Source organism: Athene cunicularia (genome assembly GCF_003259725.1).
Source record: "Athene cunicularia isolate RWA chromosome 15 unlocalized genomic scaffold, athCun1 chr15_part1, whole genome shotgun sequence".
Taxonomy (NCBI): Eukaryota; Metazoa; Chordata; class Aves; order Strigiformes; family Strigidae; genus Athene; species Athene cunicularia.
In genome coordinates this window covers 8,182,616-8,208,032 of record NW_020799121.1, presented here as the reverse complement: position 1 = coordinate 8,208,032, position 25,417 = coordinate 8,182,616, and the positions used below count along the sequence as shown (strand labels likewise).

Below are 25,417 nucleotides of genomic sequence, written 5' to 3'. Positions count from 1 at the left end.
CTTGTTATAACTGAAACATGGTTTTAGCAACAGAGAAGTAACCTTGTTACATGCAGTGTGTCCCCTGGCTCAGAAAGCCCCTGAGTCCCCAGATTCCTGGAAGAACGTCCCCCACCATCCATAAGTTCATATTCGCCCCTGAAAGCCAGGGACTGATTTTGCCTGGATGCTTCAGAAGGAAAGGGCTGTAGGCACAAAACCCCCTTTCCCCACCGAGTCAATCTGAAAATCCAGATTTTACAGTCTAAATCCAAGAAAACTCAGCACCGGCAGATTGCTCTTGGCCCCTGCCTGGCAGGGTGTTGATTAATAATTTGAACCTGCAAATCCTCTTTCAACTTCTGTGAAATCTAAATTGTCCATCTGAGGCTTGCTTCTTTCAAAACAATTCTACTGTGATTTTCACTGCTAGCATAATTCTTTGTAAAATAGATAACCCTGTCAGTGGCAAAGCTGCGCCGCACACCTGGAAGGCAGCACAGCTGCCTGAGTGCTGGCGTACAAATGTGGAAAGCAAGAGATAACTGGAGGAGATCAGAATTTAAACTTAGTTCAGTTCAGATGTATCCAGCTGTATTGCACTTCCGTTGCGCTGTACCATATATATTTGTCTGTTTCAAGCGATTTATTTTTTTTTAATGCTGAAATTTTGAGGGTAGCACAGGAGAGATTGGAATCTCAATGCCTTTAGGAGTCATGGTACCTGAGGCACTTGAGAAAATCTCAGCTTTAGGGCTCACCAGAAGATAATGGTGCAGCCACTTACTCAAGCAAGGCACTGTTTGATCCTCCTCATGCTTCATTCTCTTTGTGGGCAGAAGGAGCTGGCGGTTTTGGGATGAAACAACGCAAGTTTCTGTGAGATGAGTTATGGGCTTTTCCGCAGGTGGGAGTGTGCTGGTCCTGCTAGGTGAATGGTTTTTGGGGAGGACAGTACGAAGCGTTGACAAACGTGGCATAGTTTGTGAGCTTACTTTGTTATGAAATGCTTTCATGTTTTATGCTTAGCAATTCTGTTTTAATTTTGTCTCCTTTATTTATGGTTTCAGAAAGAGGGTATAATTTTACTCTTGCATGAGTGCAAATCCACAGTAATTCAATTAATGAAAGAAAAAAAACCCTAAATCACCTGGTTTTAGAAACTGTGAGAAAAAGAATCACCTCTGGTGGTTTTGAAAAAGGACCTTGTTTGCCCAGCAATTCAATATTGCTCTATCATCTCAATAATGAGAGTTCAGCTTGTAATGGCAGCACATTACAAAAAAGGCTGTGCAATTTAAACATGTTGTAAATCCAACTAATAAGTATAAATTGATTTTTAAGGGGAAGAAATGTGCATGAAACTACTCTTTTACCATATGTTTCAACTCTACCAGAAACCTTACTTGAATGGTATTTCAATGTGCTTTACCTATTGTGTTGCAAACTTTTTCAGGCTCTGTCAAGTTGTACTAAAGCTTTTAAAATACAGATGGTGGTAAAATCCCCAGTGGAAAACAGACTTCTATTTCAAACTTCAGTTCTGTTTTTTTCTCTTCTAGTTCATAGCAGATTTTGACAGTTCAGAAGAAATATTCACAGCTTGATGCAGCTGGATTCTTCTTTGGCATGAGCAGAAACATCTGGCCCCAAAACAGTGCATTTTACCAAAGAGCCAAAATACATGCACATGCATCTGTTGTGTTAATATATTTTCCTGTGAACTCAGATGTTAATTGCTTTGTTTTGCCGAGACAACAGTGTTGGTTCAGTGAATAAGATTGTTTCCTTTAGCCCTCTGTTAATGGTTTCCTTTAGTGGTAGTGTTGTTTTAAATAGGAAACTGTCAGGTACATTGTGAATAGCTATAAGGTAAAGTGTTTTGAGCGAAGATATTTATAGTGCAATGCTATCTAGACATGTACTGTTCTGTAGAATTTACATATCGACCAAGACAACTATTAGTAGAAAAGCTCCATGTGAGACCAGTTTTACATCTCTAGGAGACATGTTCAGTTTTTGCATCATCATTTTAGAGGCTTTTGCCATTTCTACTTTCTACTTCTCGAGTCTTCTTGCTGCTTACCCACAGGCAGAAACAAGGGAATATTAAAGATCTGAACCTGGTTATCTAGCTCTAGCTCTGGTATTTCTGCCTTGGTGAATTTTATTTTAGACTTTGTTCCTTCTCCCACACTTGCTCTTACAGGAAGGGCTAGGGTTCAGAGAAGTCCTTTTGCTGACTTTTGGTCTCTGGATTGAGCTTTCAGTTTTGTTCCCCTTGATTATAGCGGTTCTGGGCCCCACTGTTGCTTGTAAAGATCTCATGGTGTGACAGATCTTGGTCGTTTCCCAGATCTGTATCCAAGGTACTTCAAAGCCTCCTGCCTTCAGTCAGCACTCAAGACACAGGTCTTTCTGCCCAAAATAAAACCTCATTGTCCCATGTGTCAAGAGCAGTCCTGAATCCCGTCGTATCTTCCCAGTAGCAAAGGCGTGCTTCTTCACCCCTTTTCCACAAAATCTTCCTACTGATGGCTTCATTTTTTCACACTTTAACTCCGTGCCTCTTTTTACTAAAATATTTCCTGTGGAGGTTCGGGGTTTCCGTGCGGTATCCAAAAAGCATCGATTCTGTTTTTTTGTTTTGCTTTCTCAGTCAGCTTTGCTCTGTTAACATCATATTTTCTTTCTAAGAAATACTTACTTACACCAGGGAGAATGATCCTGTGATTAAGTTGCAAGATGGTTGCTGTTAGAAGCTGAAGTGCGGTTTTCTCTATAGCTGTAGTCCTAGCCTTATCCCAGATCCATTGCTTGACGTTCCCAAAGTTATCTGATCTTTTCATTCCTTCTGAGAAACTGGGACAATAATACGACTACCCACTGCGCATCCTTGCTGTTTAAACTTCGTGGGTATTTGCAGAGTATTTGGAGATGCTCTCAGGAATTATTAGTAGGATCATTAATAAATGCATCTTGCTATTGCTACGTTATCCTCTAAGGTGCTGTTTGTGTAACTCTCGGCTTTCCCACTGAACAAGTAGAGTAAACAGGTGCTTATTACTGTTTAAAATACCTTCCTGAACCAAATGTGACAAGAAAGATAAGCATTTCCTGCAGCTAAGACCATTCTTTTGGGAAGGACTGCAGCAATCTAAGTTAACTGGGCAGTTACTTTATTTTGCTTTAAAAGCTGCTAGTTCCAGTTCAAGTTAGACTGATTTGTGACTCATCAACCCTGAACAAAACTAAGGTTTGGTTTAAAGGTTGAGAAGCATGCTGTAGACCATTTACAGCAGTTTCAATCAGCCTCAAATCAGGCTTTTAATTAAGCAAGTGGACTTGTTTATTGTGATGCTTGACAAGCCTTTGTGCCCTCTGTGAAATGATGCAGGCGCAATGGCTTGAGTTTCTCTGGGCCTGCCTTAGGCGAGTTTCCTCCTCTGGGTGCAACTCATCCCCAAGCACAGCCCAACTCCTTTCTGGAAGGCACCAGTGCAGCTTTGCTCCCCAGAATCAGCGAGGAGAAAATGTCTCGCGTCACAAGGAGCGATTCAGACCAGCTGGATAACCTTTAGTAGATAGTGTATCTGCCTTGCAGTTACTCCTCAGTTTGCCCTTTCAGCCGTATCAGGATGCAGTTTACATATTTGGAGGATCATGGCCTTCCAGCTGCAGGGAGAGGATTACTTTTCAGCAGGGCATGCTAGTGTGGGTTTGTTGTGGTTTTTTTTTTTTTTTTTTTTCTTCTGTAACCCTCACAAGAAGAATAATCTAAGCCAAACAGTTTGGGGTTGGGTTTTGGAGGCACACAAGTCAGGAAGAGCTCTCAGAACAAGGACACTTGAATTAGCTTCTCTGTCATGACAGAAAACGCAGTATGAAATCCAGATCCTGTTTTTTGCTCTTAGCTACATTGCTTCAGCCAGTCCTTTTGTGTCTGAGAAATTTTAAAAACTACAGTTGTAGGCAAAATATAGTTAGTGCCAAGCCACTCTTTGTGTTGCACATCATGAGAATACAGTATAGGCCAACAAGAAGCATTTTCCTCGATCATACATTGATGCAGTCTATGTTATGTAGGAAGAAGGTAGGGCAGGCTCTCAGTCTGTCTTTGCTGAGTTTTCTGTCTGTTCTTTGTATCTTTGGGTAATTCACTGTGTCCCTTGATGGTAGCAAGCATCAACCAGCTATTTCACAGAGCTCTGGGCTTAGCCTAACAGCAGTGCTGCCTTCTAAAGGACTGCTTCCTGTTCCTCAGCTGCAAATGTTAATCTCAGAGTTCAGTGATCATTAGCTGAAGTAATTGTCACCCCTTTTTAGTTATTCAGGGCTGAAAATCACCAAAGGGCTTCACTGTAGCTGCTTTAGCTGTCATTATTCTTAGATTTTTGTTTTCTTCAGGATGTCAAACAGCAAACAGGATGTCCCGTGGGCATTTAGAGGAAATTGCTTCTGTGTTTCTGTGTGGAGCTGGCTGTGCTTGCTCTCATAGTTTATAACACTTTTTTCAAATCAAAAAACTTGCAGTGGTGGTATAGGATCTTATGGTCTTACTGGAAGTTTCCTTGACAACACTAATGTCTTGACTGATCTCAATGGGTGATCACAACCAGACAGCAATGATGTTTCAGATTGCCTCTGCTTCAAGTGTGCAGCTTTCCAGACCTCTAGAGGTGTAAGGTTTGCTCTGATTTTTGTCAGAGTGGCTTGGTTCACCCGCTAGTGCAGGGAGCCTGAAGAAAATGGCTCTGTTTCTCGATGGGACTTAACTGAAGCAGCTGTGGATAGCTTCACACTGCGGGTGACAAGGGACAGTTGACTGGGAGTCAGAGACCTCTGCAAGGGAGCGGACAGGTCCCAGGATGTCTAGACAGAGTGCAGGTGTGGCCTTGGTAGAGTTTGGATTAGCAATAAAAGCAAATCTGAGATCTGACTAGAACAAGGTAGAAGTTGGAGTAAAAATATTCATGGTGCTGTGGGGGGATTGTCTCTGCTTCGCTAAATTCACATCATACCACAGCTTGTGCCAACCATCCATCAGTTCCCACTGCATTGAAGTGGTGGTTCTCTTGTCTTTAACGCCAGCTTTTCCCCCAGCTGCTGCTATGCTGGAGCCTTGCTCCTAGGTTTTACGGGATCTTCAGATATAACAGGGACGTGATTGTGGGCTGGTTCAGGGAACGACTGAAAACACGCGATATTAGGTCTAATCCTGTGTATGTGAAAGACTGTTGCTGTCTTCTGTGATTTAAACTGTGCCACTCTAGCTTAACCTTATGCCAGTGCTGGGCAAAAAATAGTGGTTGTGTCTCTGTTTGGTGTCCATTTCCGAGTTCCCTGTTCAGATGAGCTGAGCCAGGGTGTGACTGTGCTGCTGAGGGTAGGGCATGAGCTTGCAGCTCTGTCTGCTCAGTGCTGTGATCTTTGACAACAGTTTCTGTAAAATTCATCGTTCCCTGGGCACCCTTTGTATTTATTTATTTACTTTACTTTGTTTCTTTTCTTTTTTTCACTTTATTAATTGCATGTGTAGCTTTATCTGGAAAAAATTGTATGCAATTTATGCATGCCTACAGTAGCATATGTTTTATATATTGGGTTTATAGGGATGGTACTGATTCCTGAATTAATTTGAACAGCAAATTGTTGTTGTATCTGCACACAGTATGTCTTTTCTTTTTTTAACATGTATTATATGACACACATCTGGTGGTGTTTTAATTGTGTTATTGTGGTGCCTCAGAGTCCTAGTAATGAATTTGAAACCCTACTGTACTAAGCATGGGGTTTTCACATGGGATGCTTGAAGGGTTTGAGTGAATTGTTGAGCGAGATTGTGAATGCTTTTGTCCCTGCCTTGAACTATGGACCAGAACCCACAGGGTTTGTAGGATGCCATTATAAAATCCTCCTCCGCCATCAAGCAGCATCAGGATGGTAACTTTTGTTCCCAGCTCTAAGTAAGGAGAGATCTGCAGTGCATCACACCTGGGTACTTGCTGGCAATTTTTGCTTTTTCTCATGGCAGTTTGATTGATCTCTATGATCCACATAAGAAAGACTTGGAGCAATTCAGGACAACTATCCAAGTTTGTACTACAGATTAGACTTTAGCTGCTGTGGGTTGTCAGTTGAGAAGAGCTTTGCCTTGCTGTCTTACTGGGGAGACTGTAGACCAAGCCAGCCTTCCAAAATCATTCCTGTCAATGCTGTATCCAAGAGAAAGTCACCTCTCTTCCTTCACTCAGGGACTGGATTAGTTTCCTTTGGTTGCAGCATTATGCTGGAAGATCATATGGAGGTGCTTGTCCACTGTGACCCTACCAGCTTTTCCTTGAGCACCTCTGTTCAGCAATGTAGTCTCTTTTCTATAGCAGCTGCCTTCATTCCTCATAATCGTATGTTTTTTCTAATGAGGTGTGTTTTTCAAGCAATCTGAGCTGCTGCCTAAAACTGCCTTCCCCTCCTCTCATTTATTTCTAAACAGGTATTGTTGGCATCTATGAATTTTATCTGCAGTGCCTTTGATAATATTTTTCTAAGATATTGATGGAACTATTGAATAACTGCAAGACTTGTTTAAATCCTTTTACCTTCTGTAGCAAACACTAATGATTATTTATTGACACTGCTTTTTGAGAACTTAGCTGCTATGTTCCCTGCTTAAAATATGCTTTATTGATATTTGTATAGCACTAATTTTTATCAGAATGTCTTGCATCAAAACATCAGAGTGCATCAAGCATCCTAAATGTATCACATTTATCCAGTTTCCTTTTCAACCAGACATCAAAGAAATGAAATCAGGCTTACTCAAGAACATTAATTTTCCAGAAAACCTTGTTGACTTAAATAGTTTGGTTCATTCATTGAATTGAGTATTGGGGTTTTTTTCTTCTGTTTAAGCCTGGTATCATAGCAGCATGCCTATAGCTGCCCATCCAGTCCTGGCTGTTCCTTTGAAATATCTCTCAAATACTTGACTTTTTTCAGCTTTCTCAGTGGCTATTCCAAGACCTATTAAAATACCTGTGTGCACATGATCTCCCATTCTAGGGTTTGTGCAGTAGGTCTGGATTTTGTTCTTAGGAAATGTTGTCTGATGTCTTCCTTCTGTTATCAGAAGACTGAGGAATGAGTCTGTTTTCTTCCCAAGGATGAAGCAGAACTGCATTGGGTGTTTTGCCTGGTATCATTAGTGATGTGTTTACCTTGCTTTTTGGGATCTTCTCTTACTAAAATAATTTTTGAAGGTTATCATCACCTTTTGTCTTCAATTCAAACCCCTTGCTTTTGGTGGGTAGTATTACTAGAAGAGAAATACTGTAGTGTACAGAGAGATTTTTCTTGGTTGAATTTCCTAATATATTTTGAAACATCTCCTGCAGCTTTGGACAATTTAATATGTATATTAAATCTACTTTTGCTGTGAACATCACAGCTGTTGATATTAGCCTTTAATAGATGGTATCTGTATGCATAGATGGCAGCAGTGTTAAAGCTGTCAATTCTGATTGCCTCCTACATGGTGTTTAAAAGCATTGTGTAAACTCAGCCTGATTTAGTCCGTTGGCTCCAGCTGAACACAGCTCTCTACTTGCTAAATAGATGCTTAGTCAATCACACCTCTGTCCTGCTTGGAGTTACTTCCCTTGCAGTGATCCTTTCGATATGGTCAGCTGCACTGCTGTTGGTAACACTTGATGCACCAGTTGTAAGAGTCCTGAGCTGATCCTTAGCATATCCATTTCTTTCCCATCACAAAAAAAAACCAAGTGCAAAATCAGTTTCTATTTTGATGCATATTGGATGGCATTTTATAACCGAGAACCACAGGTCTGAATCACCTTAATGTGAAACTTGAAGCTACAAATCTTATTTTGTAACTTGCTCAGAGGCTTTCAGCTCTCTTGTGGAGTATTTACGGGATGCTATTCCTTTAGGCCTGTCACTAAATTAAAGTCTAGTTAGGGCATCCGATTCTGGTTGAGCATTACAGCTGGTGCAGTAATTATTAGGCCTTTTTGATGGTGATTATGTCTGTCCCTTGTCCAGCTGTGGTTTCATTGTCATATCCGAGCTTTACAGGCTGCTCCTCTTCAGTCACCAAGTAGTGTGTATGTGTCTTTTTTTTTTTTTTTGCTTACAGGTGCCTTCGTTTGTTTATAAACACAGATTAAGATGCCCCAGTATGTTTATTTGATTTCTCAGTGTTTTCTTCACTGAGGGAGTGTGGGGAATCCTGATGTTTTTTTCCTGGCAGTAGGACCTGATAAATCATCATGGGTGGTGGGCACTGTTGCGTTATGTGTTGTGCTGGTTTTGTGCTGTAGCCCACGAATCTCAAAATTGCATGTTACCCCTTTATCGCCTTGCCTGCCTCTCCAGACAGCCCCGAGGACCCTGTTGTGGAAGGCAGCATTTAGCTAAATTGGTTAGGAATGCTATTTACCCTTCACCAGTCAAAGTCTCACTCCTGCACACACGCTAGCTAGCTGTAACCTAAGCAGGTCTACACTGACACAGTTTATCACTGACGTATGTCAAACCCAGATTTTCCCAGCTGTCTACTACCATCTGCCAAGTACGGCTGGGGGCATGCAGAGTGCAGTTTGCTATGCAGGCCTGATGGCAGCTGTAAAATCGAGCAGTTTTGCCTGCTTAAGCACCAGCTCTTTTCCAAAATAAGCATTAGTTCTCGTATCACAGTGAGTCTCCCGATCCTGAGAGCTCAGGCCGTCGCAGGGAAGCGGTGCCGGCTCTGCTCCCCAGCCGCGGCCACCTGCCAGCCAAGAAGCTGTGAAAAATCTTTGCGGCAGTTCCAGTGCATCAGTTGAGCTGCAGAAATGCCAACCCAGATGCTCCTTATGGCCTCTCTGTGCGGGGCACTAATGAAAAAGGCTTTTCCAGTCTCCAAAGGGCACTGGCCCACTCTTTTGGCTGCACCACTCAAAAACTGTGAGATCGAATGTAGTTTCTCTCTAGTTAGGTTTTTAGAAAAGCAAAACAAGTCCACCAATGTTCAGCAGAGTCTGTGTGAGCACTGCAGAAAGCTGGGGGCTGCCACGCACCACTGCAGTCACAGCATGAGAAGTACTTTTTATCGCTAGCAGTACGTACGACAGGGTAGAGTGAGATACAAGACCAGTCCTGGAGAAGTGTCTTTCAGAAGGCTAAAGCTGAGCTCATCGTAGTATGGTACCTGGCTTATCAGAGCGCCATGAAGGAACTCTTCCAAGAACTGCAGAGGCAATGGACCACACGAAATGAGCTCGGTTTTCATTTGTTTTTAAAAATGTAAGATGACATTTATGATTAGTTGCAAGAATTAATAAAAAAAGTTATGTTATTAATAAGTAGTTAATGTTACTCAGCTGAGAAACTAGCAATAGCTTTTAAGTATTTTGATTTTTGCACTAACACTACTTTTTATTACAGTAAGTTGTTGTACTTGCCTTCCTGTAGCAGGCAACTCTGACAGCTTCTAAGCACAGAAATCCTCTGCTAACATTAGTTCAATTTCTCTGCATCTCAGAGAGAGGTGAAAATTAAGCAACATGTTGCAGACTGCTACACTGCAATGCTAGGTTATTTAAGTAATTTATCCAGAGGAAACAGGTAAACCAGATTAGAAACCAGAAGTCTGCACACCAGTCAAATTTATAAACTCATATAACTTTCTGAATGAATGTGGTTGGTTTGGGGTTTTTTTTAAAAGGACTAATTTCCTTCTGTATCATAATTTAACAATACTGCTATTTTCCTCTTCATCACAGTGAGTAAAAATGGACATGTCATATTTAAAATGAATTATAGCTGAGACAGCCGATCACAACATCCACAGCAGCACCACCCAATTAGAAAAACTACCCTAATCTAACCTGATGCTAGTGTCATTTTTTAAAATGAGTCCTACTTCAATCATAAAATCCTCGGACCATAACATTGCTTTCTATGCCATATGCCCTTATTTAGTGGAAAAAAAATGATTGCACCCTTAATTCAAAGGGAACGTTTCCCTCTGAGCCAGAACTCAATAAAATGTATCAAAAAAATTGTGGAAAAGGGCAAGCAAAGAAAATCAAATTGCAGCGTGTGAAACGATTTAAGGAGGGACCTGGGGAATACATAATCTCCAAACTGCCAAGTTAGAGCAAGTATAAAATATACAAACAAGCCTGATATTTTTCCCAGTTGATCTCATTATGAGGTATGCTTGGGATAGATAAATTTTGTTAGCATGCATTAAGGCTGGATTTTCAAGGAAACAAGTCAGAAGTAATGTGTTTAGCTGATTCCACCTTGTTTTGATACATGGGTCTTTTCAGGTTTAAAGAAGTACATTTTTAAAGCCAAATGGTTTGTTTTGTTTCAAGCATTAAAACCAGAGGCAACTGGGTGACTTTTTTTCCCCCCTTCTGGAAAACAGACGTTTATAATTTCAGCGTGCTCTTTAATCATTGGGGTAGAGCTCTGTGCAGTATGTTTCACTGCCACTTATTGTTGCCTGGTTAAAATACACTGAACTAGCCTTGAGTGCAATCCCTTAACAGACTGCTTCATCCACAAATAGTACTTTTTCCAAGTCTCCAATATATTTTAATTAAATTGTCCATTTGTATTTATTAAGGCAGTTTACTGTCTCCTGCTGCAGAAAGCTGCTACTGTTGATAGTCTAACCAAGAGAAACATGAGCTTATCTGGGAGTTGATAATAAAATGCAAGCATATGTTAGCAAAAAAGTCTTCCCAAAATATTGTTTAAGCATCATTTTCATGTTTGTTGAGAAGGGAACAGGCCATACAATTAGTTTTGGTAAGTTTTTGGAACAGTTGCTCTTACCAAGTCTTGTAGCCATGGGGAATCATAATCTTTGTTAGTATGAAATGTTATCTGCAGAAAATTTTTCTTCCTTAGATTGACCCTATAGAAACAGTTGAAAAAGGGTCCTTTGGCAGACCAGATGATAAAGTCATTACATGCTGATGAGATGTAAATGGTGTTCAGCAGCATTAGTTTAGATAGATGAGTGTGATAAGGTGGATTCATCTCTCTCTCTGGCAATCTGAAAGCTTGGACCTAAATTCTGGGACTTGGACACCTCTCAGCTGTACCTACTTATCTCTAAGTAGCTTCTGCCAAAATAGATTTGCTATGAAGTCAGTAAAGTCCTAAATCTGAAGGTTGTGTTTGGTCTGTCCTTTCTCTCAGGACAAATGAAAGTTGATCTTCCAGACCTCTAAAAAGGAATTAAACTTTTTTTCTCCAGAAGTTAATGTGTTCCTGAAAGGAGGCAACTTGGCTCAGGGCTGTGTGGAGCTCTTTGCCCCTTCTGATCTGGAAGGGCTGCTTTGTTTTTTTGGGACCATTCCCTGCTTCCCAAGTGTAGCATGAAGTAGGTGGGTGCCATTCCTGCCGGCACTTGTCATCTGGCAAAGGTGAGAGGATTAGTGGATTAATAGATGCATCTGAGCCACCAGAACAGGCATCTCTGAGATGAATATTTGAAATATGTCTCTCCCGGAGGGCGCTGCTTTCTGTCTTGCCTTCAGAACAGCACAGAGGGAAGTTGTTGGGAGTTTCTTTTCCCACCATGTGTGTATGCAGGACCCATTTTGTAAAAAGTAGACACAAACCCAAGCAATGGCAAGAGGTTTAAAATCAGACTGCTGTGACTTTAAGAGCGAGAAAAAAAACTGTTAAGGAAGGAAAATAAAAATCCCACAGCCTGTTGTAGCAGCTGTAGCTTCAGATCGTGTGGAAAATGAAGGCAGATGATTCAATTTGGCCTGTGCCCCGAGTACATTTCCAAATGCTTCTGTGTGTGCGCAAGATAATGAACAAATATATTGAGATGGCACAAGATCAGTCCGAGTTTGCCGCTGCGCAAGCCGTGGAGCTCCCAGTAGGAGCGCACTAGCTGTGCTGGGTTAATGGGGGTGAGGGTCGGGAAGCCCAGCACCTTTCAGAACAACTTAAGAAAAGAATTTGTCTCCTTTTGCCCCAGGCTCCCCGTGGCACTCAAACGGAGCTTGTGATAAATCGAAGTGTATTTATTAATAATGAGCAGGGGCAGCGTGCCCGTGATTTGAAAATAGGTGCGCCAAATAAAAATGTGCTTTCTTCTGACATCAGAAAAGCTTAAGTAAATGGAGAGCAGGCTGATCTATTATGATTAAAAAGCAGGGGCTGAGAGCCAGCACAGTGGTAATGAAAAAGCCTTTTTAGGGAAGCAAGACCTGTTCTGCCCATTCACGTATTCTTCCGCTCTTGCCCCATAAGAAGAAGTAGGGAGGGGGAAGTTGGATGGGAGAGATCTAAAGGCAGCAGCAGTCCGGGATAGCAGAACTGGACTTTAATGAGAGCTGGAGTTATTGCCGGAATGAGTTATGATATTTAATCATGCTACATGATGTCCAACAGCGCAAGGTTCATAATTCTTGGCTCTGAACGTGGCTTGGGACTGTCCGCGAGCACCTGCAGCATGCAAATTGATCGTGGCCTTACAAACCCTCTGTACCTTGCCCCCAGTTGTTCCTTGCCAAGTCAGCCCGCTCTGCAGTGCTGGCCCGCTCCCACGGAGCTGGAAACGGTGTCTTTCATGTTCTCAAGCAGAAATCTGCAGCTTGTGGTAAAAACTGAACCATAGCTATCGCAGATAGCCGGGATTGCCTACCACCAGCTTTTCTCTGCGGTATGTGGTGTTGTCAGGTGTGTTATTTATCTTGTCGGAGGCTGCATTGGTCTGGTTTTTAAGCAGCCTTGGGTTTAATTAATGCTTTTGGAGAATTCTGTTAACTTCAGTGATGAAACAGTCTTTGCTTGAGCAAAACTCTGGCATCTATTTAATGTTTCAGTGAATACATACTGACATGAATGTCTTGCTGACTTGGGATTTTGATGAGAGCAGGATTTGGCCTTTGGAAGAGATAAATTACCAAATAACTTCAGTTGTTCCCTTGTGCCTTTTTCTTTGTTCCAGCTTAGCTGTCCTGAAGTGACACAGTAGTCAACCTATATTTAAGAAGAGATTCCCTCCCACCACCCCCAGACCTCAGGGGATGAGGCTGAGCAGCACCTTTCAAGAATCTCTCTTGCTCAGCTTTGGGCATTGGGGTTATTTTGAGACTTTTTGCTTCTCAGATGACTCCTAAAATATTTTGAGTAGACACTTAAAGGCAACGCGATCAAACATACTCAGATTTGGCCCACATATGCTTCTACCTGCTGCTTCCCGAGCTTCTGTTTCGGCTCTGTTACGCTGACTGGAAAATGCCGTCTGGCAGGGCCTGGAGCGGGGCCTTCGCTGCTGTCAAAGCAGAAAATAGCAGCGGGCTGTGTGGGTACTTTCAGACAGGCAAAGTCACAAAGCTGAAGAGGGGGTTCCTTCCTAAATGCTGCTTGTTAGCGATTTTAATGTTTTTCTGTAACAGTAGTAGGGCAGGTTTATCCGCGTGGGAAAGCAGCTTCTCTGACAGTCCTCCCCTTATTAAGCCCACGTTTAGATGGGTTATTTGGCTCTTCTACCTGAGGTATTTAATGACGGTCATTGAGTTGCTCTGATGTCTGTGTAAGTCTCTGGCAGCGGGTTGTAGAAGAGGATATAGTGTGTTTTGTGTATGAATTTGAGGAGTTGCTTGTTTGGGTCTCTTCCATGCCGGGGTGACCATGACATCGCCAGGCTGGGGCTGGGAGCCTGCCTCACCTCTGGCCCACGGAGCCTTTGCGAAGTCTAAAATAAGTAATAACCTTTTCAAAGGGGGAGGAAACCAGTTACCAGTTATGGTAAAGCTCAATCAGGGAACATGGGCAGGAGGAATTTCTGCGACTCAAGCACAAACACCTAGAGAAAATCACTAGAAATCAAGCAGCCAAACCAGAAGCAACTTTGGGAAAGAAGCTTTTGACCAGTTTGCTAATACCCAGGTCTGCAGAGAGTGCCCGTGAAACCAATGCATCCATTTAGCAGAACAACTTGTCCTCCTAGTTGGGTCCTGCATGTGGCTCATTAGGGTAATTACTGATGAATTAAGGCAGCTTGGCTCAGCACTCGGGCCGCGGGTGTGCGGGCTCCCCTGCTGGCAGGCAGCAGGTGTAAATGAACAAGATCTGTCAAAAAGGCTGATGACCCTCTTAATTCACAGCAGCAAACTGGGGACAGAGGTAGTGCAGCAAGTTTAATAATTGATATTTACTTGGAAAGGTTAATGGCAGCAGTGATGCTTCTAATTTGCTTGCCCGTGCAAGACCTTGTCAGGTCAAATTGTCTCAATTTGTTACCGTGGGTGTAGGTGTAGTTTTCCTTTAATGAAATTTGGAGAAAAGAAACAGGTGGTGTTGGGAGCGGACTGTAACTCAAGAAAAACAACAAAAGGTTGAAGTCTGGTTGGGTGAGCCTTTGCTAACTTTAAACAGCTGGCAGTTTAGTCCTTTTGAATAATATTGGCAAACATTTGAGCTTGGGAAGGTGAAAGGATTTGGAATGGTGTAATTTATTTTTCCTCTAATTTGCAGCTGTCTAGGAGTTGTTTAGGTCACAAGTGTAATAATTTTGACAGGCTTTGATGTGTTCCTAGGTGGGAGTGCTAGGGTTATGGATCAGAAATCAGAAAGCTGCAGAATTCATTGGGTATTTCTGTATTGTATTTAGGGAAATTATAGTTTTGTCCTGCAATAGTTAAGTGGTTCCTACTTCAGGAAGAAACAAAGCACCTGCTGAGTCTGGAAGCTTTGAAATTGGCAGGTTGGATACTTTACATCCAAGAGTTTCAGAAGAGCTGACTGATGACTGGGAACCAGTAGAGTTGGGTTTTGAGTAAGGTTAGGAAGATGCAGATGACAGAAGAAAGCTGGAGCACCAGTGTTTTCGAAAGGCTGTAATTACAAAGGGTATTACCATTTGTCCGATTGGCTTGGCGTTGATCCTAGGCAAGATAATGGGATAGCTGAAATCACAGTTGGTTAATAAAGACCTAAAAAAGAGTAAAATAAGTGAATGACAATCATTTTATGTATTTAGAAAAAAACCCCACAAACTTATCAAATTTACTTAATTATATGTGGGACTAAAAATTTGATGCTGCAGTATTCATGTAGTATAGTTAGATTTCTGTGCTTGATGCTATTGGCCTTTTTATTAAGGAAACAGACAGTGTGGATTCAACATGATGGATTGCAAGTGAATTATTTCTTGCCTTTATGCCTGATGCTGGTAGTTGCGAATGCAGCCTCACTGCTGGTTGGAAATGCTTCTAGCAGATCTCAGCAGGGATTGCCTCTTGTTGCTGTGTTGTTTGAACATTTTGACATAGGAATAAAGATGAAAAATTGGTACTGATAAAAGTTTGCAGGTGGGCAACATATCGGAAAGGTGGTTTACAATGCATGAGGCAGGACACTGATGCAGAGAGGGGTGGTGGTGTGATGAGATGGCTGTGAGCAAATTTGTATTTCTAACACTTCAGTGTGGCTGAGCCTAAGAGTCTTATCCTGAGAAAGAAGGTGTATTGATGAGGTGTAATGTGGCAGAGAGACATGCAGAGTAAGGACTTCAATCAGAGATGTACTGTTGTTTGAACACAAGAATGATACTTTCCCTGTCGTCTTCTATATAAGCCTATACAGGGCTGTATACTCCAGACTGGATGAGTACTGGAGCTTGTTTCCATATAGTATCCTGAATATTGTATTAAAATATTAATAGACTGTGGGGCACTTAGCTGGCAGCGGTATGAAGCACCCATGGTAGCGTAGTGATCAGTGTGCTCCTGGGACTCAGGTAGTGCCCGTGTTGATTGTGCTGCAGTGGAAAGGCCACCTGAATGTGTTGGGGTTAGAGCACCATGAGCAAACCCTGCTACCTATTGAGACTGCAGTGAGACAGGACAGAAAGAAACAAGGGTATTTTATTGCCATTAAAAGTACTAATTTGTACAAGCCGACATTTTAAATAGTGTAATTTAAATAGAACCAAACTGATATGAATAGAACCTATTAATAAATTAAACAGTTCTTTCTACCCAATATTTCACAAGGGAATTAGCAGAATAATTTGTTAGTAAATGAGCCCAGGAATGAAGCTGTGAATGACATATCTGTCCTATCCTTCTCCCCCGTAACACACTTTGCAGATGTGAGCAGAAAGTTGCTGTGGTTTCTAACACTGGTGCCTCTCACTTGTATAGAAACACAAGCACAACTTCAAGTGAAGAAAGAAGGATGATTTAGTGGTTGGAGAACCAGTGTTGGCTGTAAGAGTTAATCATGCTCTACTTCAGATTTTGTCTGTTATCTCAAGCAAGTTGTTTCAGGCCAGTATTCCTCGTGGTATTTAGGTATTGGCCGTCATGCTGACCTCTCAGTGCAGTCACTGGGGGTGGCCCCAAGGCATATCTCTGGACTAGGAACTAGAGACCAGGTCATTGTGTCAGTGGTGGCCCAGCAGCAAGTGGTAGTGCTGAACACTTTTGCGGTTTGCAAACACAGTTGAGGTTTGCTAGTAGAAAAGAGCGAAGGAGGTTTATCTGTCCACTTCCCTCTTGCATCGGGCCCTAGGACTCTGGCACAGCTTGCCTGCTTCCAGGATTGCTAAAATCACCCCTTCCCTCACGTGTTAGCAAAAGGGAATATGGACACACGTGGTCAAGCACAACTTCAGAGAAGCCCCATGCATTCAGAAGCATCCTCTCCACAGTGCCGTGGGCATAGGAGTGAAACATTGACTAAATCACTGTTGGCAACCTCGGGAACAGGTGGCAGAGCAGTGCTTGAAAATCTCCTTTTTCCCCCCTCCTTCTTCTCCCTCTAGATGAAGGTCCCTACAAGCAGAAGTGGCAGAAATAGCGAGGAAGACAGCATCAGGGAGGCCACAAGCTCTCAGCGGAGCAGCTCAAGGGACCGTCTCAGTGATGTAAGTACCATTCAGGAGAAAGCCTCGCTTCATTGCAGCAATTCCCGCTGCTGACATGGCTTTTCATAAATCTTGCTGAACAAATGTTGGCATCCAGAGGTCACTGTGTAATAACTTTTTTTTATGTCATGATTGAGTGTTATGGCATAAGTGGTTGAGCTGCCTTGCAAACACTATAATCATGGTGCAAATAATATGATAAGCGAAAGATCAGAGATGGGAAAACAAAATGGAATTGTTATTCCTCGGGGAAGAATGGCTTGATGTTTTGTTTTGTTTTCTCAAAGAAGTTGTGTTAAAAAGCTTTTTACAGTATCCTTGGGTTTAGCTACTGCACATAATCACGTAGTTTGGGTGCAAAGTCAGTTCATCTAATTTTATGCTTCCTGCCTCCAAGTTATGAAAGGTTTTTTGGGGAAAGCTGTCTTTCTCTCAGGAAATTCGATGGTACGTTGAGTGAAATGTTATGATAAAACAAAAGCAAACGGTGCCTTAGTGTGTAAACACATAAATGGGCTTTTGAGTCACCAAGAAATCAATGGCAGTGCTGGGATAATTTTATATGAAGGCTTTTTGTGTTAGCAATTAGCATTTTGCCTTCATTAAAACATGATTTTTTACTAATTAGGACCTTTCCCGTTAGGAGAGATTTAAATGAAGAACAATAATCAAACGCTGGCACAAGCATGTCTGAAATATTAAATTTGCCATTTCAATGGCAAGCCACAGAAATCCCAGAGCGAGTGGTTTTCATGTTGAGTTCTATTAATGTAAAATATGCTTCATAACTAAAACCTGTCACAGAAAACGGCTCACACCAGCTAAATTCAATTGGACAGTTAATTTAGCTTTAAAATTGAAAACACTACCTCCGCTTCAGGATGCAAAATGAAGAGGGGGGGAAAGCCTTTGATAAGTGTAATGTATTTGCTATTAAGGCTTTCAGAGCCCATTCTACAGGAGGAGAAGGGAGAAAAAGGGGAAAAAATGGCTCCCACAAATGTGTTTAAAAGCTGAAAGTATTTATTAAAAATGTCAGCAGAAAAGTGCTTTTGGCAGATTAAAGCGGGATTCAGCTTGACAGCTCTGACAGGGAAATGTGACGGGGGAAAATTCTCTCTACATGTTTGGAGTGTGAATGGGGCGCTGTAAACAGCCGACGCAGTGGGAGGAAGAGAAAAATAACGTGTCCTGTGATCTGCTTCCAGGATTGCGAACCCACGCGCCGCAGTGGGGAAAGTCAGTGAGGGGGGGGGCCCCTTGGACAAATTCCCTTGCTGTGGGGCATCTTTGACTGTGTTATTAGTCAATAATGATCGTAATTTTATACACACATACACTTAGGTAATTCTCTCCTCCTCCCCTTGGCCACTCTTGACAGGTATGTGAGCAGGGGCACCTGGTAGCATTGCTGTACCATAAAGTGGGGCCGTGAAGGAGGAATAACATATTCAGACCTAGTGATTAGCTTAGGTCAAAGCCTTAAGTGGTCTTGGAAACTTCTTGTTAAGCTGATGCACTTCCAGTTTTTTCTCCTTCTTTGCCTTTGCCCCCAAATTTGCAGGCTGAGCCTGCAGGAATTGAGTCCGAGTGCCTAATTCCTGAAAAATCTTCAAAGCTAGTTCAGCAGCCGGTGAAATTCAGTAGGAAATAAGCACTCTGCTCTTTTTTAGTCAGTGGGGACATTGGACAGTGCCTGAAGGCCGGGGCACACTTCTGAGCTTTGCTGGAGCTGTTCTTGTGACCTGGCGACCCAGTGCAAATGAGAATTTTTCAAATTAGTAATTAAACTGTTTGAAAAGTAAGGTTCATGAATCACAGAATGCTCTTTGTTCATTATTTGACGAGTGCAATTTAGCTTTAATTATGTATAACGCTTCCTCGCGTACTAGTAAATGTTCTTTAGTCTATTTAGTGACTGTCACAAAGTCTTAGGAAGGTCCCACGGGTGCAGTCAGATGGTTTTCCCCATTTGTGTGCAAAGGAATAAGGTTGCAGACTTTCGTTTTGAAGAGGGGGAGCAGGAAAGGGGGAGAGAAGACGACGACATGCCACTGAGTGCCAATGCCTGCAGGATTTTCTGTCCAGCCATGCCTGGTCCCTGTATGGCTCTGAAGCTGTACTTCCCAGCATGCTGTTTAAATAGATGGTGTGCAGCTGAACTTACACAACCCCTGATGTGTGGCACTGAGGATTAAAAAGCCACAGGGCAGTAAGGACATAAAGGAAAGACAGGGACGTTTTTTTCCTTGTGGTTAGCGGTTCCAAATTGAGGTTGTAGCACAGAGCTGTGCTGGGATGGCCACCTGTCCTTGCAGACAGATGCTCTGCAGCAGGAGGCACCTGGGCTGTTTCTTGCTCTCCCCTGAGTGGCTCTCCTGCTGTTTCTTGGTGCATTTGGCCTTCAGGACTGTTTTTTATGCCGCCTTTCCCTCCCATCTCTTTCCCTATTTACTTGTGTGAACAATGGAGTAAATGAGGCAGGAGGTGGCAGGTTTGGCTGCTGTACGGCAGCACACAGCAGGTGTGGTGGGAAATATGTGTATGAAAGTGTCGGCTATAGCGTTCCGCGTTGCCACCTTAGGAGCACTGGAGTCTTCCCTCCAGCTTCATTGTCGGTCTCCATTTAGAAGGTGCTATTATCAACAGCTTAGCTCCTCTGTGTGATTTGTTTCTTGAGGTGACTTGTTCAATGAGATGCCAGCAAGTTGTTCTTTATTTACATTAATGCATGTCATTAGTCTCTAATGGACCATGAAGTCAAGAGGTGGCCTGGTCTGTCGTGAAATAATTGCACTCTAAAGAAAACTGAAGCAAATGATTGATTATGTCTTGCGCACACACAGAGCCATCGGTCTGTCCACAACAAAACCCAGAGCGTTTTGCTGCTTCTTTGTCACAATGAAACTTCTGTGGGGAGAGAGTGCTACAACTTCATAGAAAGACAGCAATTGTCTGTCTTGCATAGTACGTCTTTCCAGACATTACACTGAGTGCCATTTATTATGGGTCATTGGGGAAAAAAGCGCTTGTTATGATCTAGTGAAATCATCTCTGGCTGCAGAAGTTTGATTTGTTGAGGTTGGTCTCTTCTTTGGAATGATGAAACTTAGGAGCAGAAAAACAGAAAAGTTTTAGCCCAGGTTTGCACAGCAGATCATGTGATGTGGGGGAGAGGGGGTGGGAATTTGCCACTTGTTTATGTTCCCGGTGTTGATGTAAAATTCCCTTAAAATCTACTACTGACATCCCTATTACACATATACTCTCAGGTCTTCTACAACCAACACAGAGTCAACAGCCTTTTTCCAAAATGGGATTTTCCTCTGCTGTCTTTCATAGTGAGGTAATTGGAAGTTGCCAGAGAATTAAGAGCCAGATAAGCCATATTGCTATTTTGTTGTGTTGACCCAAGTAAAGTGGAAGGCTTGGGCATTTTGTTTTGGTTTTTCCCCATGTTCCGTAATTGTCCTAATCTTTTCTGATGTCCTGAATAGTCCAAAAATCCACACAGAGCCTTGTATAATGGCTAGAAAAAAAGGTTTTTATCTTTTTCTTGACCCATCAGCTTAAGAACTGCCTGCTTTTTAATGGATTTTCTCCCTCACTAAATTGAATGGATCGTCCCTCATTATCATTTAAATAGAAGCCTCACTCCCTGTGAACATGGAAAATTTGAATGTGGTAGTAGAGCTGTGATAATTTGAAATATTCGGAAGGTGGGGGCAAGGAGGGGGCGCAGGCGGCAGAGTGCAGAATTGCTGAATGTAATTGTCATGGATTCTCAATTTTGTTGCCACAAGATGGGAAAATAGACTAATAATTGTCTTCCAACCCTAGTAGAATAGTTGCCCTAGTTAGCTGAAGCTAACACTCTAATTGTCATGGGGGCACAGAGATGAATGAGGATGTATGCAGGGCACAGCCAGGGCTAAATTGAGTGATATACTAAGGCAAAGAGCAAATTGGCAATTATTGGCCCAGCTGAAAAGGTTGGCAGGTGTGCTGCTTTCTCACGAGCCCTTAGGGGGAAATTGGAAATATAAAATATCGACCATAAATACTCACTGATTAGGAAATATGTTGCAAGAGGTGCTGGCCACTTACGAGTCAAAAGTCTCCTTTTCAAGGGATTGGCTTCAGCTGTGCATAAAACCAGCAAGTGCTGCTACCAAGTTGTTCAGAGCTTTTCCTTCTCATCCCCCATCCCCCAGGCTAGCTTTTCTAATTTTCCATCATCCTATCCTCATATGTATGTTTGTTTTTCTTTAAGCATAATAAACGAAAAGCGGTCTTTTAGGAAATGCAGAGATTTTCCTCTCTCTAAATGTTCTTTGATAAGTGTTTAGCATATTGTATAGACTAGATATAAAATTCTCTCTCTGGTAGATGAATACAAAATAACTTGTGTGATTTCTAATTCAAACAGTTCACTGTGATCTGCTTTTCTTTGTGTGCCATCACAAGCAGTATCTCCTCCTTTCCTCCTACTTTCTGTACCACACTTCCCCTCCTGGGGCAAAGGGATTAAAGCAGCAGCTGGATACAAAGCTGCAGGTCCCTTACGTGTGCCTCAGGCTGAAGTACCTTGCCAGAAGCATGATCAAATGAGTCTCTGAAGTGAAAAGTGGCCCACAGTCACACCACAGGTCCATGTTTATCTACTTTGCAAACTTTGGCACGTGTGGGATGCCTGGACTTGTCTCCGGGCAGGGTGGTGGTGGGACAGCAGAGCTTGACATGTCTCAGGCCAGGAGCACCTCAGTGCAATAGTCAGGAATGTTACTGAGTGCACTGAAGGAATTTTTTGAAAGGCTTGGGATAACAACATGTTGACTGCAAACTCTCTGTGGCACATGCTGTCCCTCGTTCCCCACGTATAACACACTAGAATCTGATCCACAGTTTGAAGAGTGGAATAAAAGCATTGTAGAGCTTAGTAAAATAAAGATAGCAACAGGATAGTTTCAAAATCTCCTCAAACCATGAGTTTTGGGAAACTAGTTTGAATGTACACATGCAAGGGTTATGAAACTTTTCAAGTTGCATTTTTCTGAAGGCAAAAATCCATGTCCCCGCAGCATGCTGTCTAGTATTATCTTTGTGTCCTTCAAAATACCAAATGCTTGCATGAAAACCACTGCAGCAGAAGTTATGAGCGAAGTTGTAATGACTTGCATGAAATTTCAAGTAGCAAAGCATAGCTGGAAGAAAGAAAATCTGGAGAAGGTTTTGTGAAGTTGATCTAGGGGTGATGGTTTGAATGGGAGCAGCACTTGTGCACGTTCCATTTGTTTTGGAAATTTGAGGTCTCTTTATATTGTTCCTGGCTTACTCTATGCAGTTCGTTCATTCCTGGTCAGTCTTTCCTTCTGCTGTCTGTGGCCATTGGCTGTCCTGTAGGTTATCAAGCCATTTAGAGATGTTCAGACCTTGTGTATTTTGATACCTTTCTCAATTGGTTTTGCAGTATTTCCAAGCGTAACCCCCTTTGTTTATCCAACATCATAAAATAAATAAGTGAATTAAAGAAGGAACACACTCAAGTTTTGCATGACATCCAAAATCATTCATCATGTATTGTGGTTATCTTGTCAGGTCCTGGTTTCTAAGCTAAGTGAACATCAGATGCACTCTGTGACCTTTGCCAAGTCAATTGAACTCATTGTATTAACAGACAGGAGTGTGACTATGGAAATTAATTGCATTAAGAGACTCTCTGTTAGGGTCTGGGATATTTTCTGCCCTTGGCCCTTTTTGCCCTCCTCCCCACTTATTCCTTGCATTCCAAGACATTTGAGTTTTATAAGGGACTTGCTTAGAAAGGAATCACTAGATTTCTCCGGTGTTCAAAGCTGAACCAATATTCTGTTGTTGAATGTTCTATAAATGACAAAGTGAATGGGTAAACGTGCATGCTTCCTTGTGCCTTGATCCAGTCTGGCTGCAGATTTGGGGTAACTGGAAAATAGTGGAAGGCAGGTAAAGCTGAGGAGAGTTTTCATCCTGAACAAATGCTCTAAGACATAATTAAAAAATAGTTCTCTCCGTATCATTGATTAACTCTGCTGAGTGCTAATCAACCAAATCAGACTTGCGACGTTGGGCTGTATGATAAGTTTTGGCTTGTGACTTGGCAAGGCAAGATTAGGCACTCAGTAGGAGCTGGGAAGTCTGCCGCAGTGCCCTCCTCTGCTGGGAACTCCTCGGGTGACAGCAGGCATGGCTCAGTTTCCACGCTAGCATGGAGGTGGCATTAATAATAGTGGTAGGAAGTGCTTTTGAGGTACTGTCCTGTGCCCACATAGGAATAGCTATTTGCCCCATAATGGCTATTTCAATGCCTTACTTGGAGGTACTTGATATACTTTTGATTTCAGCCAACAAAAATGGCACGTATCAGAAAAGCTGGAATGAACTCTCAACGTTTCTGGAATATGTTAATTTAGGTCCTTTAGCCAAAAAGGAGGGAAGTGAATACTAAAGAGCTGATTTTGTGGTTGTGCTGCTATCACCTGCTTTTATCTAATCCCCTTATAGATAGCTCATGTATCAAGGATAGAAAAGATCCAAGCTGAAACTTGCCTGACCCATTGAGAGTGGCGAACTGGCTTGAGGTGTCCTATTACCTTGATTATTACTGGATTTTAGAGCCCTTCTCTTTGTCTGCTTAGTTCAGTACATAACCCAATGGCTTTTAAGAAACTGAACAGAGGGTGTCTTTTCTTTTGCATTGTGAGAGCAGTGGAAGGCCATGCTTTTATTTATACAAGGAAAATAACTTTTCCTATCAATTTAATAGACAATCTTGAAAAACCTGCTGAAGGTTATTGGTGAGATTTTGTCATGATTTTCTTTCCTAAATTGCAATCATAGTGTTTATCTGGAAAAAAGGAAAAAAATCTTTTAAATACAGCTGCAGATTGCAGTCTAACTCAAACTCTCAAGGGCATCAGTGGGGGGATAGTAGAGTCTTTCAACAGTAAGATTTTGTCTTTGCTGCCAGAAAGGTGTATTTTTTATATCCAGTGTAATTAACGTGAGAGCTATCCCAAGGTAGAAATAATTCACTCTGTGACATAACTGAAATGTCTTGCCTCTGCTGTCTGGTTTTGTTTTTAACCTTGGGCTTGAAAGGAACCAAAAATCTTTAGTTGTAAAAGAGCACATCATCTGCAAAATATTATAAGTCATTTATCTTTATGCACCAATGCCATCTAGCACTGTAGTTCCACTTATGTGTCATTAAATGCACAGACCACACTCATTTTGCCCCTAACTATTAACAGTCTCCATTAGAAACCCAGGGTATTCCAGACAGTACTGAAGGAGGTGTGAGAGGCATAAAAGCTGGTGCTCAAGTCAGGCAGAGAGAGTCTCTGCCCTCCCCGAGGGTCTGCTCAGCATTGCTTCGCATGGCAGCTGCAGGCGACGGGAGCAGCATCTGCAAGCTCGGCATGGATGCGTCTGCGGCGGTGGCTTCGCCGGAGGGCTGGCAGAGCGTGCCCACTGGCCCCCACCTGCTCTGAGCAGGCAGCACTTGGGGCGTGGGGGCTTTTGGAAAGACATAGCATCTGTTTCTGCATCTGGCTGCAGAGAATTGGCCAGGTAGGGTCACGATCCTGTGTCTTTGAATTGCATGTTTGGCTGCATCTTTCCTGCCTGCGATGCTTTTCTCAGACAGTGTTGGAAGGCCAGAACTGGGCCTGCTTGGGGGCCTGAGTTGAAGCAGTAAGAGCTGGCTTGGGTTTTGGTCTTGGGTGAACCACTGCTACCAGGCAGGTGCTGTGCTGGTTGGCGCAGCACTAACAGGAATGTGGTTAGCTGCGTACCGCAGTGACCACCGTACCCTGCTGCCTGAGGATTCAGACAAGGAGAAAATTGACCAAAATAGCAAATAGACTATTTTGAGAATAAGAATTTTATGACAGCCCTCCATGTAAGTGCTCCTATCCTGTAGGTAAGAGCCTCTGTAAGTCATTCCAGCTGAAGATTTGCCCCAGTATCTGCTCTTGCCAGACAAGCACTCATTCATAGTCAGAGGAGGTTTCTTCAACTTTGGGTAGATGCCAAGTTAAACTTCCACTAAGATTTCTTATATTTGCAGCCACAATTGATTACTTTTCTCATTATTTGATCTTGATATGGAGACATATGGATTGAGCTATGTTTATATCAACCCCCAAAGATTTTTTTTCTTTAGGAACATCCAACACAGTTGCATGCAAACTGTTCTGCTCTGGCATTCATAGCTGATATTAGCTGGGGCTTTCAAAGTCTCTACATGTGGCAGTTGGTATGGATCCCCCTAAAGAGCCCGCAGTGTTCCCAGCTAACCAAGAAAGCAATAGCGGTTTGTTAGATGTGCAGAAAAATGCATGCAAACAGCTCTGGAGAGTGTGGGACATGGCTGTGCATAACTGTTGGAAGGGATTTTATGAGTTGAATCCAAAGTATTCACCAGTTACTAACTTTATACATGCAATAAAAATCCTGAGCCGGGGGAAAAAAACATCTCTTCCC

The 25,417-nt window shown here is 42.4% G+C and overlaps 1 protein-coding gene across 9 annotated transcripts in view; it reads left to right on the top strand.

Annotated features, from left to right (window-relative positions):
- FBRSL1 (fibrosin like 1) overlaps positions 1-25,417 on the top strand; it is a 399,022-nt gene that overhangs the window by 78,246 nt on the left and 295,359 nt on the right. For all 9 annotated transcript variants that reach the window (XM_026859707.1, XM_026859706.1, XM_026859701.1 and 6 more), the window contains exon 2: positions 16,793-16,894. In XM_026859707.1, the coding sequence (XP_026715508.1) occupies positions 16,793-16,894 (102 nt within the window). The remainder of the gene's footprint in view (positions 1-16,792; positions 16,895-25,417) is intronic.